Raw genomic sequence first — 18,262 nt, 5'->3', positions numbered from 1 at the left:
TTGTCCCATCATAGTAAGAGGTGCAATGCAATCACAGCCACAGCGATGGGTGGGCTAGTCTGTATTTCGGTTTAAATGATGACCATTTTTCTTCATGTGACATTAATTTAGTTTCAGAAAGTCAATGAAGCTTCTTTGATGCACAATAATTGCAGAGCACATTTTACAAGAAGTCAATTTGAGATTTGCATGAAGAATGGCAGAGTGTCATGGTGGAAGGGTTTTGCAATAAAAAGACAAGCGATTGAAATTGAGATACTCGTGAATGGCCGCGGCTTTGGCTCAGAAGGCACCCATGCGAAAGAAATGAAATATAAATGGGAAAATAATTGAGGTTTATCCCGACAGTGTCAGGGAAAACTTTTGCATTGCTGTCAGAGGCTGGAAACTTACTTCAGAGAGCATCTGTCAGGTAGACATTCAGATAAGAAAAAGACCCTGATGAGTTGAAACAGTTAAAGGCAGCACAGGTAGTTAATCTCTACGAAAGGTTTCCTTGTTATTTGACATGCACAGCAACATCTTAGTGGCAGATAAATGTCTTTTTACAGCAGGTGATAAAGGCAGGGATTCTGAATTGATATTGGACATTAATTATGTCACAATTACTTAATTGCACTTGTACAGCGCTGGGTGACTAATGGGTTCACGCTCATAAAGTAAGTCAGCTTGGATAAAATATTTCAAAATATTTGAAAGATGGGGTGAACCCAGACATATATTTTTCTTAATATGTGAATAAGGACAGCACATTCAGTTGACCAAGAGTCAGTGCAGAGACGTATTGTCCTGAAAACAAATTAAAAAAGATTCTTGTCATTTCTTTTATCCTCCCAAACAAAGTCAAAGAAGTTGGTTCTGTTTTCTGTGATCAGTCTTTGGATTGTGATGCTGTCTTGTTACGATGTTACACAGTTTATGTAAAGTCAAACATGCATGCAATTCTCTAATCCTGATGAAATTCTGTAGCAGTGCATGTTCACATCTGTGGCTTTGTTCAAAGTGTTTTTGTACATTTAAAAAAAGAATCCTTTGAAATGCATTATTGGTTCTACATAAATATGATATATGAGCTCATATTTATAATACCAGAGACCATGGGATCTTGTATTCTGCAAGAAGTAGCAGTGAAAGCCAAAATAACCATTAGTGACACAAATTTATGTCTATATAGTCAGAATGTTTACTATATGAGATTTTAAGACTTGTTAATACCTTATTACAACGTTTTCAGCACGGTTTTACATATCTTTTTAAAGTGGCTGTTTGCACATTATTAAAACTGCAGACATTAAGGTGCTATTCATCATATCTCAATATGTGCCAAGAACACAATATCTGAACTCCTTTTAAAATTATTTATTTAATTTTACATAGTTCATTGTGGAGGGAAAGGTGTCTGTAAGAACTGGTATTAGCAATCAAGCTAGACTGAGTCATGTACAGATGAGGACAAAATTATTAGGCCCACTCTTAAATTTTAAGTTTTTGTCAAAATGTCTCCATTTGCAAGCGATTTTCAACATAACATTTCTAAACATACTAGTTTTCTTAACATAACAATAACAGAATTGTTTAAAAAATTACATGGTTCAGTATTATTAGTTCTCTGAAACACTGGCCTTTTTAATTTCGCCATAGCAGAAACCCCATAATTATGTGCTTTCACTGTGTAATACTTCAAGCTTGTAAAGTCAGGTTAAAACTGAGAGTTATCTTTCAATTTAAAATGTTGGCAAGGTTTTGACATGTCAAGTGACAAAACATCGTGCCAGAAACCAAACAAATCAGTTTAGACTTGAGAAAAAGAATCGTTGTTCTTCACTAAGGAGGAGATGGATATACAAAGTTATCACAGCATTTCCAAGTGTCAAGAATGTCATGGACAAATTCAAAGAATGCCACAGATCGCTACCGACTGGCCTCAGTTCGCTTACTGTGAACTGAAGGCAAAGATTAATACCAAAGACCCATCAAATTTGGAGTTTGGAAGATTCACCAAAGATGTATGGGTGGAACTGCTCAGCAGACCTGTGAAACCTTTTGAAAATGACAACAACTGACTGAAGAATGAAGCAAAAAGGGTCCACCATTGACTATTAGCATCAGAAGGGCTAATAAGTTTGACCTTGGTAGTTTTCGGTTTTTTGGGAAATAACTTTGTTTGTGTGTGCAAAGTACAGTAATGTAGATATAAAACTAGGATGTTTGGAAAAGCTGTGTTTAAAAAAAAAAATCCTCTGTTTAAAAACACTTGTGGCTCCGCTATCTGTGATTAGTCTTCGGACTTGTTATACATGATGATGCAGAATTGAACTGGTCTGATTTGACCAGATGTCTAAACTAGATAGACTGGTGCTTCAGTGGTGCTTTTCTATTCCAACTGAGCACTCACGGCACATTATTCTATCCTGTTAAGGACTTTCTGTCAAGCTTATTCTTTAACAGATGCCGGCAATTTGGTTTCAATATCCTACTCAAACCAAGATGCTCAAGGTCTAGTCAGCAAACAGACTGGGGGAGCTGGGAGTTAAATCACCAGCCTTCCAATTGGTCAACCCAATGAGCCACAGCCACCCCAAGTTTACAGCACCTTGTAGTCCCAGACAACCTCCCAATCAGGCAGTAATGAGCTCCAACCTTGGCAACACTGACATATAGGTGTGCTGTGTAGTATGGCTGTAAGGCATATTAAACTCATGAAGGATGCTGGTGGCTTCTGATCAGAAATTGAGCATTCAGTCTGTTGCTTGTGGCTTGTCACACATGCTGTAGATGTCTTACATCCACAAGCAGGGGAGTGCTTTCAATAGATCATCACCAGAGAGTGATAAGACGAACCCAAACACTGTCTGCCAGCAAACAGGGAGACTCTAAGACTGCACTTAAGATAAGAGGAGACTACACAGAATTAACTGTGGATAGACTCAAAGTAAATTATAATGTTTCCATTGAACTACTGATTAACAACACCTGAAGAAGAAGAAGGTTATAATGTGAACAGAAGGAACCTTATGTAAAGCTCTATTCAGGACTGTGATTAAATGGTTAACTCAGTTCTGTGGCTATATAATAGGTAACTTTAGCTGTTGCCTTGACAGCTGAAGCTAATTTTGCTAGCATGCGGGTGTGTAACGTATTTTACCATGCTTGTGTTACGTGTGGGCTGTGCCTGGGAAGTCAGCTGCATAGTTTCTTATCATTTCAAGTATTTTTTCCACTATCAAAGTTATTACACCATTATTGACACCAGTAATTTACGCCATGTTTAGGTCAAATAAAATATTATAATTTTTGTTTTCACAAATATTTTAAATGCTGCCATAGGAGTCTCGTTATCGTTATCGTTAACCAGACAAATCACTCCACCAACTAAGAACGGCCATGCACCACCACCTACAGAATCGAGAAAGAGCTATCACTCTGTCAATCCTTTCCGTGAGGTTTCCCGCACTGCTGCCTCACAGCAAGAGGGTCCTGAGTTCAATTCCACCATGAGGGATTCAGTTCCACAGGTCTTTCTGTGTGGAGTTTGGTTCTTCTCCCTGTGTTTGTGTGGGTTCTCCCTGGGTCCTCCATCTTCGTCCCACAGTCCAAAGACATGCAGTTAGTGGGGATAGGTTAATTGGAAACACTAAATTGCCCATAGGTGTGAATGTGGGAGTGAATGTGAGTGCAAATCGTTGTCTCTGTCTATGTGTTAGCCCTGCGACAGACTGGCGACCTGTCCAGTGTGTACCCTGCCTCTCGCCCAAAGACAGCTGGGATAGGCTCTAGCGCTCCCCGCAACCCTGAAAAAGGATAACTGGAAGCGAATGGATGGATGGATGGGCTGCCATAGGGCAAGAGGCAGAGCACACCCTCAAAAGTTTGCCAGTCTGTTAGTTGGGCTAAGATAGTGAGACTTACAGCTTATCAAACTCACATTCAAACCTATGGGCAATGTAGAATAACCAGAGTGGCGGAGGTGTGGTCCTGGGCTCGGCTGCAGGGGAGGAGTGGTGCAGTGAGCTCAACGGGGCGGTGCTGGAGAGGCAGGTGAGAACACAGCTCATGGCGTTTGGTCTGATGACGGTTTCCTTCCCCTTTTTAGTGAGACGGGAGAGGAGCGGAGGGGAAGCTGGGAACAGCTGAGACCGGAGCTGTCCAGACTGTGGACTGTCACAACAGATGAAAACTCAAAATAAACGTGGCATCTGGCAATAACGAACTGCGTGTGTGTGTGTGTGTGTGTGTGTGTGTGTGTGTGTGTGTGTGTGTGTGAAGTGCATTTCACAACCAGTTAACCTAACAAGACTAACTGCATGTCTTTGGACTGTGGGAGGAAGCTGGAGTACATGTAGAGAATCCAAGCAGACATGGGGAATTGAATTGGGTAAGTGTTAACCCAGGACCTGGCCTCAGTGTAGAAATGGTTACAAAGCTATTTCTAATACTTTAGAACTCCAACAAAACAAAGTGAGAGCCATTAACCACGAAGACTTGAACAGTAGTGAAACTTCCTAGGAGTGGCCAACCTATCAAAATTACATCACTGCACACGGACGACTCATTCGGGGGGTTACAAAAGAACCCAAAACAACATCTAAATGACTGCAGGCCTCATTTGCTAAATGACAAATGTTAAATGGACTGGTCCTTATATACTGCTTTTCTACTCTCCCAGTGCACTCTTTATACAACATGCCTCATTCACCCACTTACACCCATTCATACAAGCACTTTTTCTATGCTTTCTAACTAACATTCACACTCCAATGGATTCATGGGAGAGCAACTTGGGTAGGTTTAGTATCCTTCCCAAGGATATTTGGCATCCATACTGGAGCAGGCAGAAATCCAACCACCAAACTTCCTATTAGTAGATGACCTGCCTCAGTTAAGGTTCATTCATGACTCAACAATAAAAAGAGACACTGGAAAAATGGCACCCATGGGAGAGTTCAAAGACTGGTGATCAAAAATAACATAAGGCTTATCTCACTTTTGCTTAAAAACCCTAAAACAAAACATGTTTATGACAAGTCTGTACAAGTCTTAAAGAAGTTTGGGAAAAATATGAAATTTAAAGAACTGTTCAGTATGTGTAAATTTACAGTTAGTTTGGATTATAAAGTGCTTCACCCTTGGTGGTTTTCATCAGTTAGCCAAAGAAGAATAAAGATTGATAAAGATGATGTCAAAATCAAAAAAGTGAAGTAGGCTGATGACACTTCATTATCAGTAGTTAAAGATGTTATTGCAGAAAGACTTTGATCAATCAGAACAGAATATTGCAAATGATGATAAAGATACTAATTTTCAGGTCTTCCTAATGTTGGTGCTGCATTTGAATTCTGCAAAGCTTGAGCTCCAAAAAAAATGTTTCATATATTATGTCTTTTCAACTCCTGCGCCTGGGTAAAAACCTTACAGTTGTCAAAATCTACTCACCCTAATCTGTGGCATTCCTATTTACAGAGGATAAGACTGATCACACTGTCAGACTTATTACTAATTTATGTCTGATGATTATACTGTGTGTGGATGTTCAACAGTTCATTTGAGGCAAGAGGAATGAAGGCAGTCAGGAACAGTTTATTAACTTTAACTTTAGAAACCATCAGAAGAAAAGCCGCACAAGACGCTGAGCGAATGTTTATCCTTTGATTTTTTGTTCCATCATTACTGTTTGGTTTGGTTTAAACAAAAAAACAACTGAGCACCAAAGAGGTGAGGTTTCAAAAAAGACTGTGGCTTGAGTTAAAATTTTACATTTAGCTTTTGTTTGAAAACTCTGGGTTGGTGTTTAACGCCTGGCCCTGCTACATGCCAGGATGTCCTCGGCAGTGAATTTCAAGTGTCTCTGGATGGCTGGTAACAACCTGCCATGATTTATCTACTGTTGTATGAGAACAGGTGAATATGAAATGCATTGTAAACATTTTTTTAGAAGTGTGTAAAGCTTAAAAGTCACTTTATATATAGTCCTGCTAGAAGCAAGTAGTGTTTCAGTGTGTGAAAAATGAAAAATGATTTTAAAGTGGGTCAACAGACCATTTTTCAAAAAATATATGTTTTGAAAATTATTTGAAGTATATGAAGCTAAAATTTCATAGCAATCGTTTTATGTGTCCACACTTTGTACCATGCATTTTTATGCAGAGATGGCTGAGCCAAAGGGCCCCTGTATATTTGAAATGGTATGAACCTAGTGTTTCAGCATTGGTACGTTTCCGGTTGTACAAGTTGCTAATTCCATAGGCGCTAACTCTTGAACGAACCCCTGATAAAAAGTTGGGTGATCACTGTACTCATTAGTTCGAAGAATGCAGGATCCATGTGATCAGCAATAGAACAGTTTTCCACCATCTCAGGCCCTGTTAACTGAGCTTTGCCATTTATTGAAGTATCCATATGTGATGCAACTCTCTTCTCTGGGGCAGAGCTTTAACCTGCATTTGTGGATGGCACAGTTCATTGTGTTTACAATGACCGTTACTTCTGATAACCTGTGCTGCTGTAAGATTTTCTTTTTCTGCCATCAAATTCAAAACCTAATTTTTTTTCTTAAATTGGTACATTATCTCTGTTTAAATATTTGATGTTTTCTGTGTTCTATTATAAATAAAATATGAATTTATGAGAATTGAAAATCATTGCATTCTATTTTGGTTTACATTTTACACACCATCCCTTTTTTTAGAACTGGGTATACTGGTGTAGAGACAAATATACTTCCTGATACAATACATTAATCTCAATATCACAGGCTACTGCTTTTGATAAAAACGGATAATCCATGTGCACATCTACAAACAAATTTTAAAAACCTTGATGCTCTGCTGCTGTGTGTTGTGAGATGTCTGGGAAATAAGCAAAATGGAGAATAAGAGATAGTTTTGGGAGATGGGACAAAGAGAAGGAAGGAATTTTGAACACAGTTGGCAGGTGGGAGGTGAGTGGAAGACAGGCAGAATGATCAAAAACAGGGCTGAGACAAGACAGCAAGACAGACAGGACAGGAAAGTTTCCTGACGAGTGGTTAGACTGGTATCTAATATTGGACATTCAGTAATAATTCTAGATAGCAGAACAATGAGAATATGGATATCCCCAACAAGGAAAAAAATTAAAACAAGGAATCATCACAAGAAGTGATTTTATATTACATAGTAATAGAATTCAACTGTGAGTTGATTATGCCTACAGGAGATTCCACGATCAAATATTCGAGAAGTCATTGAATCATTCTTCATCCGCCATGTTTCCTGAACACAGCAGCCTCTCTGGTACGGTAGAGCAGAGCGTTTTTCTTCTGCTCACAGTCTGACTTGATCTTCCTCAGGTGACATATATAGACTGCACACGAAGCCCATATAACCACCGTTATAGTGGTTTGTAAAAAGCAGGGGCTGAAATTGATGACTTGAACCAGTCCCAACATTGAGGCTGAGGACAATTAATCGTGCCTCGTCGTTAAAGACATCTTCTTGTTACAATAGAGCATGCCAAGTCTATCTGTGAAGTCACAATGTAGGAGCCGTGCATACATGCAGGCAGAGAAAGCTATGGCTCCTAATTCTTCTCATTAATCACCTGTCTACTGAACATCCTCTAGAGAAAAGCGCCCTGGTTCCTCTGAGGTAATTACAGCACTTGAAGGAACACTCTCTGCAGCAAATGCTTATAAGTAGCCATCTTATCCCTCACTTGTCCTGCCCTTCATTTTTTGTCTGAACCGTGCAGCCAATAGCTTCTATGTCCTCTGGAGAAACTTCCTTTTGTATTGTGCAGCTCTTGCTCCTCCTCAGGTTTGTAGTCAGCAGGCTTTTCTTTTTTTATTTGCTTCTTTTTTTTTCCAGGCACACATCCATTTGGCATCCGATGTGGGATAAATAAATTATAGCCTCTAAAATCAATGCTCAGTCCATGATGTAGGCTGTAGGCTTAGTGCTTGCCACCATGCTAGAATTATGCTCAAACAGAGGCATTTTGTAAGCCCAGGAGCCACGCTGCTGTTCACTGTTTTTTGTGCCATTGTGAAAAGCTATTCTCGGCTGTCTGACATTTTATTATTCGTCATAAGTTTTCCTAGCCGATATTACTTTTCACTGCAGAAGCTGATAGAGGTTTTGAGGTGCGATTTGTCTCAGGAAGCTGTTCATTTGTTACACAGCATCCTCGTTTGAACCGCTTTTGTTTTCTTTTCCCACTAAATTCACAGCAGCATCTGGAAGCTGTCTTTAATTTCTCCACAGAAGCACTCAGAAAATCTAAAAATAAATCAGAAACAGTGGCAAGAGTGGCATTTACTTTTAAAGTCAGAACAGTAGCAATGCAGTCACTCAGTCCATACGCTGAGTGTTGATGTCGTTTTGAAAGATTTATAGCCTTCGGTGGATAGATCATGCCGCCTCTCAAGGTTGTCGTAGGACTATCAGAGTTGGTTTTAGGGTTTCTGACACTGGACTCGCATAAAATGTATCTCTAAATATGTCCTGAAAGTGGCAGGTTTCTATACTTTGCTCATGCTCTCTTTCTCTTTCTCTGCTTTTCCAGATGGAGATGATACAAGAGCCCGATCCTGATGACGAGGGGACGAAAATAAGTGTAAGTACAAGAACACGTCACATAGGCCATGCTTCCCGGCCATGTGCCGTCGTGACCAAAGTTGGCAGTGTTTCATTCCGAGCAAACACAACAGCAGCTGATTTTCTCGAATAATACACCTTCAACCAGAGAAAGGAGCTAATCAGTGAAATCAGTGGCAGTGTATTATTACTGTCAAAGTGGTTCCCTCCCCTCGCTCATGCTCCACCAACTATTCCGCCCCTTTTCCTGCCACTCTGTATGCGCCTTCTGTGCCCAGTGCACCACACAGCCTTCCTCTAAATGACCTCATTGGAGCCCTCAGACACTCAGGCAGGCATGTGTAATGGAAAGTGACAGATTTACGATCAAGCTAAGTTTGTAGATGCTGGTTTCTTAGAAATTGGGTCAGTGATTTTCTGTGTTATACACGGTCCTTGCCTGTATGACAGTCTTCTAGCAGAAGACAAGTATTTAAATATTCTTACATTTCAGTAATTAATGGATTCTGTGTTATTATTAAAGGGAACTTATTCTGGCTGTTTTTACTTTCTGTCATATACATACTCTGACGTATGTGTGTGCTCTTATGTATAATGGTTGATGCTTATGGTAGAAGTTGGCAAAGTGTCAAATAATGGGGTCATTTGATGTGAAAGAGAGTCAAAAGCTCAGGCATCCAAGTGTTCTGTTCAAGAAGCAGCCAATCAGAGAAAAAGTTACCTGAAAAGGAAGGTGGCCTTAAAGGAAAAGGAGCTAAAATTATGAGTCTCAAATTAAGAAGTGGAATAATGGGAAACACCTCAGTGTGTTCTTCAAATATTTTTCAACTTCTTGAAATACAAAAGGACAAAAAAAGAGTCTCAAACAAGAAAGTTGAGCTAGTATAACTACACAGAGAATCTGTGACCCGAACATGTTATATTTCCCCATAGAGTGTCAGTATTAGTAAGTATATTTGAAGTTTTGTTAATGTCTGCTGACTGCATGCAAGTATACATTTGTGTCCTGTGAAAAGGTGTCATGGCCGACAATTTTGATTGTTAATATTTAGCGCAGGCACAGCTTCTGAAGCAAAACTGCCACAATAACATTTCTAAAATACCCAATTAAGCTGATTGTAGCATGAGACTGAGTTTGTGTCGTTCTTAAAATAAAACATAGCAACACAAAAACAGCGATACCGTTCTGTTCAGCTGCAGTTTTCTATGAACTTGATGTTCATCCCTATACTGGGACTGAAGCACAGAGATGTAGCAACAGATGTAGCAATGTTGTCCTTTTTTCTGTTGCAGTTCTTTCAGAACAGATTCGCTGTTTCTGACTCTTGGTTATAGGGATGGCATTTAGTCTTTGATTTACCTTTTTGTTAGCACTGAAGTAAAAATGTCATTTTTTTCCCAGAGGCTATTTTCCATTGTGAAGTGCTCCCTAAAGCCAACAAAAAAACATACTCTATCCCATCTATACAAATGATGTCCAGTCCCATAATGAACTTTGACAGTGTTTTTTTTTTCTTTGTGATAATCTGAATCAGAAGATGGAAAATTTACATGTGCCTGCACAAACCTCTTGACTCTACGCTTTTACCAGCATATAAAACCGCTTCTGTTTAAATGCCACCAAAATTGTTTTTCATCAACATAAAAATGTTTTTCATTAAACTCAGTCTGCAAAATCACAAAATGTTCATTCTGAATGTGTGTGTACTCGTCCAAGTTAACCATGAATTGAAACATGGACCAGGGTATACTGATGTTTTCAATATTTAACCAAGAAAAAAGCTTTTACCTTAATCCTAAACTGAAGTGCTTTTTTGTCTTGATTGAGAGAACATAGCGATATGTCAGTCCTTTCAAAGTATATAAAAATTATACGTCAGTGAGGGAGAAAGAGGGTTGAAATGAGCCGAGCAAAAATCTGCCTGTCATGTGTGACACCCATACGACTAGTTGAACTGCCGTGATTAACACGCTCGGCTGACTTTGCTGCCCTGCTCTCAGAGCCGTACAGAATCACTCCTTCACCCCTTATTAACAAATGCACATTTGTGGGTTTTAGAGTGGTTCGTAAACTTGACAGATGTTTTCGTCCTTGACGCTTAATTATTTACCATCAACCTTAGGAAAATGGATGGTCGTGAAACAAAGCGTACTGTCAAACAAATCTTAAAGTACAGTTTATTAGAATAAATGACAGTGAATTTGTGATTTTACTTCTTTTTTATTTTATTATTTCCACACTTTAAAAGTAAAATTAAGATATGTTTATGTCACATTTTTGGGAAAACCCCAGAGTGTGAGAGTTATGTGTTGTGCAAGCAACTTGTGGTATTTATCATTCCATGGAATGTTGTGACAGTCTGTCCTCTTTTAATTACTCTAACAGACAGTGAAAGTCCAGGGCAATGATATCTCACACAAGCTGCAGATCTCCAGAGTCAGCAAGAATGATGAAGGACTATACGAGTGCCGGGTGACACGAGCTAACTACGGAGAGATTGTGGAGTACAAGGCCCAAGCCTGGTTGAAGGTCAACGCCACGTCCAGGCCCCAACGACCACTGCCACCTCCTGAGAAGAACTCCCTACGGCACCTGAAAAACAAGAAGCCAAGAAAGTCCAGCTCACCACTGGGGCAGGACATGAGTTCAGACCAGAGGGTGGTCTCAACTTCCACCTCTCATACATCCTCCAATACAGCTAAACACAACCCTGGCTCAGGTAAGGCCCTTAGGGAGAGTTACATAAAAAACTGTGGAACACACACAAAAAAAACTCCCATGACTTATGTTTTCACTACCACCATGAAATCCTGATTTGCAACGCTCTTGACACATTTGTGAGTCACCTACTTTGCTTAAAAGGACTGCTTGGTTAAAATTCAAGATTACCAAGAATAGAACTTAGAATGAGGTTATATAGCAACTGAGCTTACAATAGAACTTTAGTTTTAAGAACTAACGTGCTCTCAGTGCAGTAGGAAAAACACCAGCACAGCTGTAATAACCATACTCAACATGGCTACTGAAACTACATGATTTAAAATTGGAGAAAAAACTTAAATCACTGTATATGTGCCAACTAAAAATACACCATTGATTACTATGAGCCTTTTCACAAAGCTGCTAGCTTCCCCTGAAGGCTAAATACTGACAACATTTGCAGCATTAATGCCTGCTTGAGAAATCCAAATTCATCTAAGCAAATATTTAGCATTATGTGTCTACTTTGGTGAATTCAGAGGAAGCAATTAAAGCTTCTCTTTTGCTCCACAAAAGTGACATGATTGGTTTGAATAAACTGAATTGGTAGCAACTAAGCTAATGAATTGACTAGCATAATAGCTAATTATTAGCAAAACTTTGTTAGCAGTCAGTTATGAGGGGCCGTACAAGCCAAAATTCATTCTTTCACTCTCACACACATACATTCTTCTCTCACACACATATATTTTCACTCTCACATACATACATTTTCACTCTCACACACATACATTCTTCTTTCACACACATATATTTTCACTCTCACATACATACATTTTCACTCTCACACACATACATTCTTCTTTCACATACATATATTTTCACTCTCACATACATATATTTTCACTCTCACATACATACATTTTCATTTATGCATTCCTACATTTTGCTCTCATTTACATGCATTCAATATGCATTTAATCTCACAAATAATATATGTATGTAAGCAGAGAATGCATACATGTCAGAAGAAAATATATGTATGTGAATGAAAGAGTATAGTGGAAACGGAAGGAGTTTAATGGAAACGGAAGGCTGGGTGTCTGTACCGCTGTGATTGGCTGAGAAGCACGCGCGGGTCACTTTCAAGTGTCTGACAGTATGGAGGGGGGAGAAGAAACTCGAGTTCTTCAGCAAGCTATCGGGGTGTTAAGAAATATTTTATCATCTCCTGAAACGGTCGCATCGTTGTCCTCGTCACTTGATCGAGATGGGACGGGCTCAACTTTTTTTTTTACGTGCGCTCAGAATAGTGGCACAAAAATAACGCCACAGTAACCAGAAAGAGTAATATTTCAAACCCCGCCACTCTGTGCTTCTCTGCCACTGCCTCGTTTGAGTTTTGGACGAAATGGATTCTGAGATATTGCATTTCGTCATTTCGAGCTGATTGGAGACCAGAACAGCCAATCAGATATTTTTGCATCCAAGTCTGTGATTGGCTGGTTTTGTGGCACAAAAATAACGCCATAGGTCACAAAATAAACTTTTAAGATATTTTCATGCGAGAATGGTGCTGTGTAAACTTCAAATATCTGCTTGATTCATCAAGACATCACATATTTCCATAAGTGCTCTAACATTTTCGGAGATGCCTGTTACCTATGGCCTTATTTTTGTCCCACTATTCTGAGCGCACCTAAAAAAAATTTGAGCGCACGTAAAAAAAAAAGTTGAGCCCGTCCCATCTCGATCAAGTGACGAGGACAACGATGTGACCGTTTCAGGAGATGATAAAATATTTCTTAACACCCCGATAGCTTGCTGAAGAACTCGAGTTTCTTCTCCCCCCTCCATACTGTCAGACACTTGAAAGTGACCCGCGCGTGCTTCTCAGCCAATCACAGCGGTACAGACACCCAGCCTTCCGTTTCCATTAAACTCCTTCCGTTTCCACTATACTCTTTCATTCACATACATATATTTTCTTCTGACATGTATGCATTCTCTTCTTACATACATATATTATTTGTGAGATTAAATGCATATTGAATGCATGTAAATGAGAGCAAAATGTAGGAATGCATAAATGAAAATGTATGTATGTGAGAGTGAAAATGTATGTATGTGAGAGTGAAAATATATATGTGTGTGAAAGAAGAATGTATGTGTGTGAGAGTGAAAATATATGTGTGTGAGAGTGAAAATATATGTGTGTGAAAGAAGAATGTATGTGTGTGAGAGTGAAAATATATGTGTGTGAGAGTGAAAATATATGTGTGTGAAAGAAGAATGTATGTGTGTGAGAGTGAAAATATATGTATGTGAGAGTGAAAATATATGTGTGTGAAAGAAGAATGTATGTGTGTGAGAGTGAAAATGTATGTATGTGAGAGTGAAAATATATGTGTGTGAAAGAAGAATATATGTGTGTGAGAGTGAAAATATATGTGTGTGAAAGAAGAATATATGTGTGTGAGAGTGAAAATATATGTATGTGAGAGTGAAAATATATGTGTGTGAAAGAAGAATGTATGTGTGTGAGAGTGAAAGAATGAATTTTGGCTTGTACGGCCCCTCATAAATGAATTTTGGCTTGTACGGCCCCTCATAGTCAGTCGTCTAGCTTTATCTATCCACTCCAATAATGTTTTTAATGTACAAAATTGTGTAAAATGCCATGGTGAAGTAAAAAGAAGAAGAAAAAAACCTTACACAAACTCACTGCCCTGCAGCAGACCAGTGTTTTAAATTTTCATATTTTTAGTAAACACGTATTGAAGAAGAGTGTGATTTATTTAATCTCATGTAGCATGTCTTTTCTCAGCAGCCAGCTACAAGTCAGTTACCTCCCTCTCCCTCTTATGTTGCTTTAGGCTTTTAACTAACTCTAGGAGATAAGAACACTCTCTGCTCTTTCATTCTTTTCAGTGAACACCTGTAAGTTTTAAAAATCATTTTTAGACTTTACTGTTAATGTCTAAGGCACTACATGACCCAGCCCCCAGCTGTGTTTTAGAAATGTTCATAAGCAGCCTAAAGTCTCCAGGCAGGACTCCTCGGGTGTCCCCGAACCCCCCCCACACACACACACCTTCTTACAGAGTGTCTCCTCGCTGTAGGCTTCAAGCTGCAGGCTCTGTGACTACACAGCTTAGTGTCACAGGGCAGCCAAAGTTGTATTGAATTCTTTTACAGATTTATTATAGTCACTGCAACATCAATTGTTATAATCGCTTCAACATATAGCATTTCATGTTTTTTTTACATCCTCACCAGCCCATAGCGATATAAAACACAAACACAGGGACAACGTTAGGGCTAATCACAACATATAGTTTCACCATAATTAATTTTTAACTCACAAAAAGATTCGCCATTGAACTGAATAATGCTGAATATTTTAAAAGATGCTTAAATTTTATTATAATGCTACATAAACCAGCTTGAAATTACAATTACTTTCATTTAGGTGTAATATAATATCATGGCTAAGAATATCAACTATACCTTTATTCTTTTTAGTATAGTGAGGCTGAAAATCTTTGTGTACCATGTCATGCCTAAACATCTCCATTGAGCTCCCTGAGAATAGTGATGTTGAGGTCAGCTGAGTTTCCGCTGAAGCAGTTAGACAAAAGTGAAGAAAACCCAAGTGAGAGTAAGAGGTAACACACCGCAGCCAACACAGCCAATAGAATTTCTCTTCAGTCACCTCTGTTGCTGAAATTTTATAGATTGTAAATAATTTACACTTCTGAGTAAAGGTTGATCAAAGTCAGCCAGATATTTCATCCAGCATATCCCCCTTACACATGCCAACCACGGGGGAGCCTAAACAAAAAGAAGATTTCTGGCTCTGTAGATCAGCTGGACACCATGACATGTTAGTGATCCAGAGGCGATCTCACTATATATACCCACCTATTAACCCTGCCTCTTTGTTGCTGACCAAAAGAGGATGGTTACCTGAGCAAACCTACCTGTGAAGTTGCTTTGAGTGTCTTGTTAGGGTTTTTTCTGGTAGAGTATACTTAAAAAAGGCTTTAACAAAATGACTGTGTTATTAAAACAGCATATTTTGCAGAGGTCTTGATTTATCATTTTCACTTCAGTGTTTACAATCGAGGAAATTCATACGTCACCACTGGAACCACAGGTGCCTCTGTAGTAACCTCCTCTCATTTTTCCCTCATATGGCTTTATATAAATTTTCTCCCTTTTTTTTTGACTATCCGACTATGTTATAATTGCGCTGCTCCTCATCTCTAAATGCCAATCATTTCTCCACTGGGCAGACATTTCAAACACAAAGTGGACCCTGCTCTGGGCTCAGATAGCCCTCTGCACCGTGTAGTGAAACACAGAAAGATATTACTTGCCACTGAATAGAGGTAAAAAGTTGAATAATCCCCAGGGCTGCAGAGCCTGAGATTATGAGGCAGCCAAATTATGCTGACAACTGTGTTGCAGTGAGTCCTCTGTGTGGTGTGTCTGACACTGATAAATGCCTCTCTGTGGCTGCTCAGGCAGCCTTAGCCCCCTTCTCTGAGCGGCAGAGAGGTGTTACAGCTGAGGGCGACAGAGTTCTATTACAGCCATGCTCAGGTTTGAGGCAGATGAGCCACAATAGGCAAATGGGCTGAGATGAAATTAAACCTGGGAGAGTGCAGATATTTTCCTTTTCCGCATTGCTGCATCTGTAAACAATGAGGCACTTTCCAGATGGGAGAATGGGACTGAGGCTGGTGGAGCGGCTGCAGTAGCAGAGTGGTTTGTTCACAGCTACTCCCCACCAGTGTGTCAGCTGTTGTTAGATCACAGCTCGGCCTCCATCGTTCCTGGCAGTGTTGTTCTGTCAAAGCTCAGAGGTGACCGGAGCTGGGGAAAAAAGGAAAGAAAAATGTCCCCCAAGCCAGACTTGTCCCTCTGCCCCTGAGGCCAGCCTTGTTCCCGCATGAAGGTAAAAACAAATATGGACTCAGTTTGATTGCATAAGCATTCATCCAAAAAAAGAGAAAAAAAAATCACTGACCTTGTTTTAAAGAACTACCGTATTTTTTTAAACTGCCTCAACTGCGTATGTCTAAGGAAAGAACACCAATGAGTCATCATTCCAGTAGGTGGAACAGCACGACTGCTGTTCGTGGCTGCATTTCTATTGCTCAGGCACTCACATGCAATGGCAGCGTGTCGCTTCAGGTTCATTAACCTAATGTGGGTTCTTCCTTACTTGTCTTGTGGGTGCATGTAAATCTGTCTGCTATCTGTGAATGCTCAGCAGGAGGCAAAGCCCGGTCTTGAGCACCACTGAAAATTCACGGTGGATGAATGTAAACATATTTGTTTTAAATGATACTTCAGCTGTGGCATTTTCAATTTTCAGGATTTCAGATAAATTGACTTTGACTCTGCTACAACTTTGTTATTTTCTGCATTCAAAGGGCATCTACTGACATCTACTGATTTGTTAAAAAAACAAAGTAAGGGTGCTGGGTGGGATGTGATCGTACATGACTACATTAGGACTTCAAGTGGTCCATAAAGGACAGCTATACTGGCCTCAGTCTGGATCAAATCTGATCGACTACACACAGCCCAGTTTTCTAGTTAAAGCCGTCGCTTCAGTCCAGAAATGTTTCTTGCAGTGTGCGTTCCTCAATACCAAGTTGTTCCCACATACTTGCTGGTTCCTACTTGACAAGTACAATTGGGAGCCCAGACGTCTGAGGATGGACTTATATCTGAAGTTGAAATGAAGAATTTTCAACTGGAGCACTTGTTCCTGTTTGAGGTAAATTGTCGCCTCACCTTTCCGGTAATTTTCATCTTCATTTCTGTTTACAATTAAAAGCTTTTACATTCTATCATTTCTTTGAAGTTACACGTTCTTAAGGCATTTCTTATGGTATCAAATTGTTAGTAATAAATAAGCGTATCTGTGCTTTCTTTGAAACTCCAAAGTATAACTGTACAAGTTTGATCCGGGCCTGGGTGTTGTTGCCAGTTTTTTTTTTCTTTTTTTAATAATAAAAAGCACATAATACACCTAATAGTCTACGTTCCTTTAAAATTCTCTGGCAAGATGCTCAGCTATAAAAGGCCCATTAATGTCAAATTATTTTCAAAGGTTATACAACCTGTATTGATTTGGAAAAAGGTGGTGAAGAACTGTACACCAGTATATTAACTTAAATATCACTGATTAAGCAACAGACTGTTCAGCAGATCTTTCTTAAAGACATTATAGATGTATACATAAGTCTTACTGCTCACAAAGGAAAACCCCCACATAGATTGTGTTATTTATTCATTAATTGAATTTTAGTAGATTTCCAGAACATGCTACATAAAACTGGTATTTGTATTGCAGTTAAATTAATAATAAATTGAATCTGTTATTTCTTTCTGTATCACTGCCTGGTTTGGTAACATGACTCCGAAGAACAAGAATCAGTTGGGACTTTTGGTAAAAACTGCCAGCAAAATCTCGTTGGTGTTGGCAAGACGGACTTTGGTCCATTTATAACAAACATGTGCTGAGGAAGGCTCGTGTTATTGTTAATTGTTTTAACCATCCACTTCGCAGTGAGTCTGACATGTTGCCCTCTGGTCGTCATTTTAGAGTACCTGTGAGGAAGACCAAAAGGTTTCCTTTATCCCTACTGCAACCCGTGTCCTTAATGGCGAATAACTGTCTTGTGGCTTTTTATTATTGTTTTGTTTACTCTTATTGTTGCCTTGCTGCTAAACTGATTTCCCTTTGTGGGACAATAAAGTATTTGAATTGAATTGAGATGAGATGAGAGAGATGAGATAGCCTTTATTTGTCAGTTGCAGATCTTTTGCCCGCAACCGAGATGACAGACCTTGCCGACCGTACATACATTACACAACATCACATTGGGGAGACAGGTCAGGCTAGGTAGCGAGGAAAAAACATCGAAATGTGTAACACAAAAGGATAATACAGGAATGGACAGATATC

The 18,262-nt window shown here is 39.4% G+C and overlaps 1 protein-coding gene across 1 annotated transcript in view; it reads left to right on the top strand.

Moving 5' to 3' along the window:
* The window catches only part of vstm2a (V-set and transmembrane domain containing 2A), a 98,654-nt gene that overhangs the window by 64,383 nt on the left and 16,009 nt on the right, over positions 1–18,262 (top strand). The window contains exons 3-4 of the mRNA XM_003455554.4: positions 8,542–8,592; positions 10,960–11,293. Coding sequence (XP_003455602.1) covers positions 8,542–8,592; positions 10,960–11,293 — 385 coding nt within the window. The remainder of the gene's footprint in view (positions 1–8,541; positions 8,593–10,959; positions 11,294–18,262) is intronic.

This window comes from Oreochromis niloticus, linkage group LG9 (assembly GCF_001858045.2).
Source record: "Oreochromis niloticus isolate F11D_XX linkage group LG9, O_niloticus_UMD_NMBU, whole genome shotgun sequence".
NCBI classification, from domain to species: domain Eukaryota; kingdom Metazoa; phylum Chordata; class Actinopteri; order Cichliformes; family Cichlidae; genus Oreochromis; species Oreochromis niloticus.
This window is presented reverse-complemented; position numbering and strand designations above follow the sequence as displayed.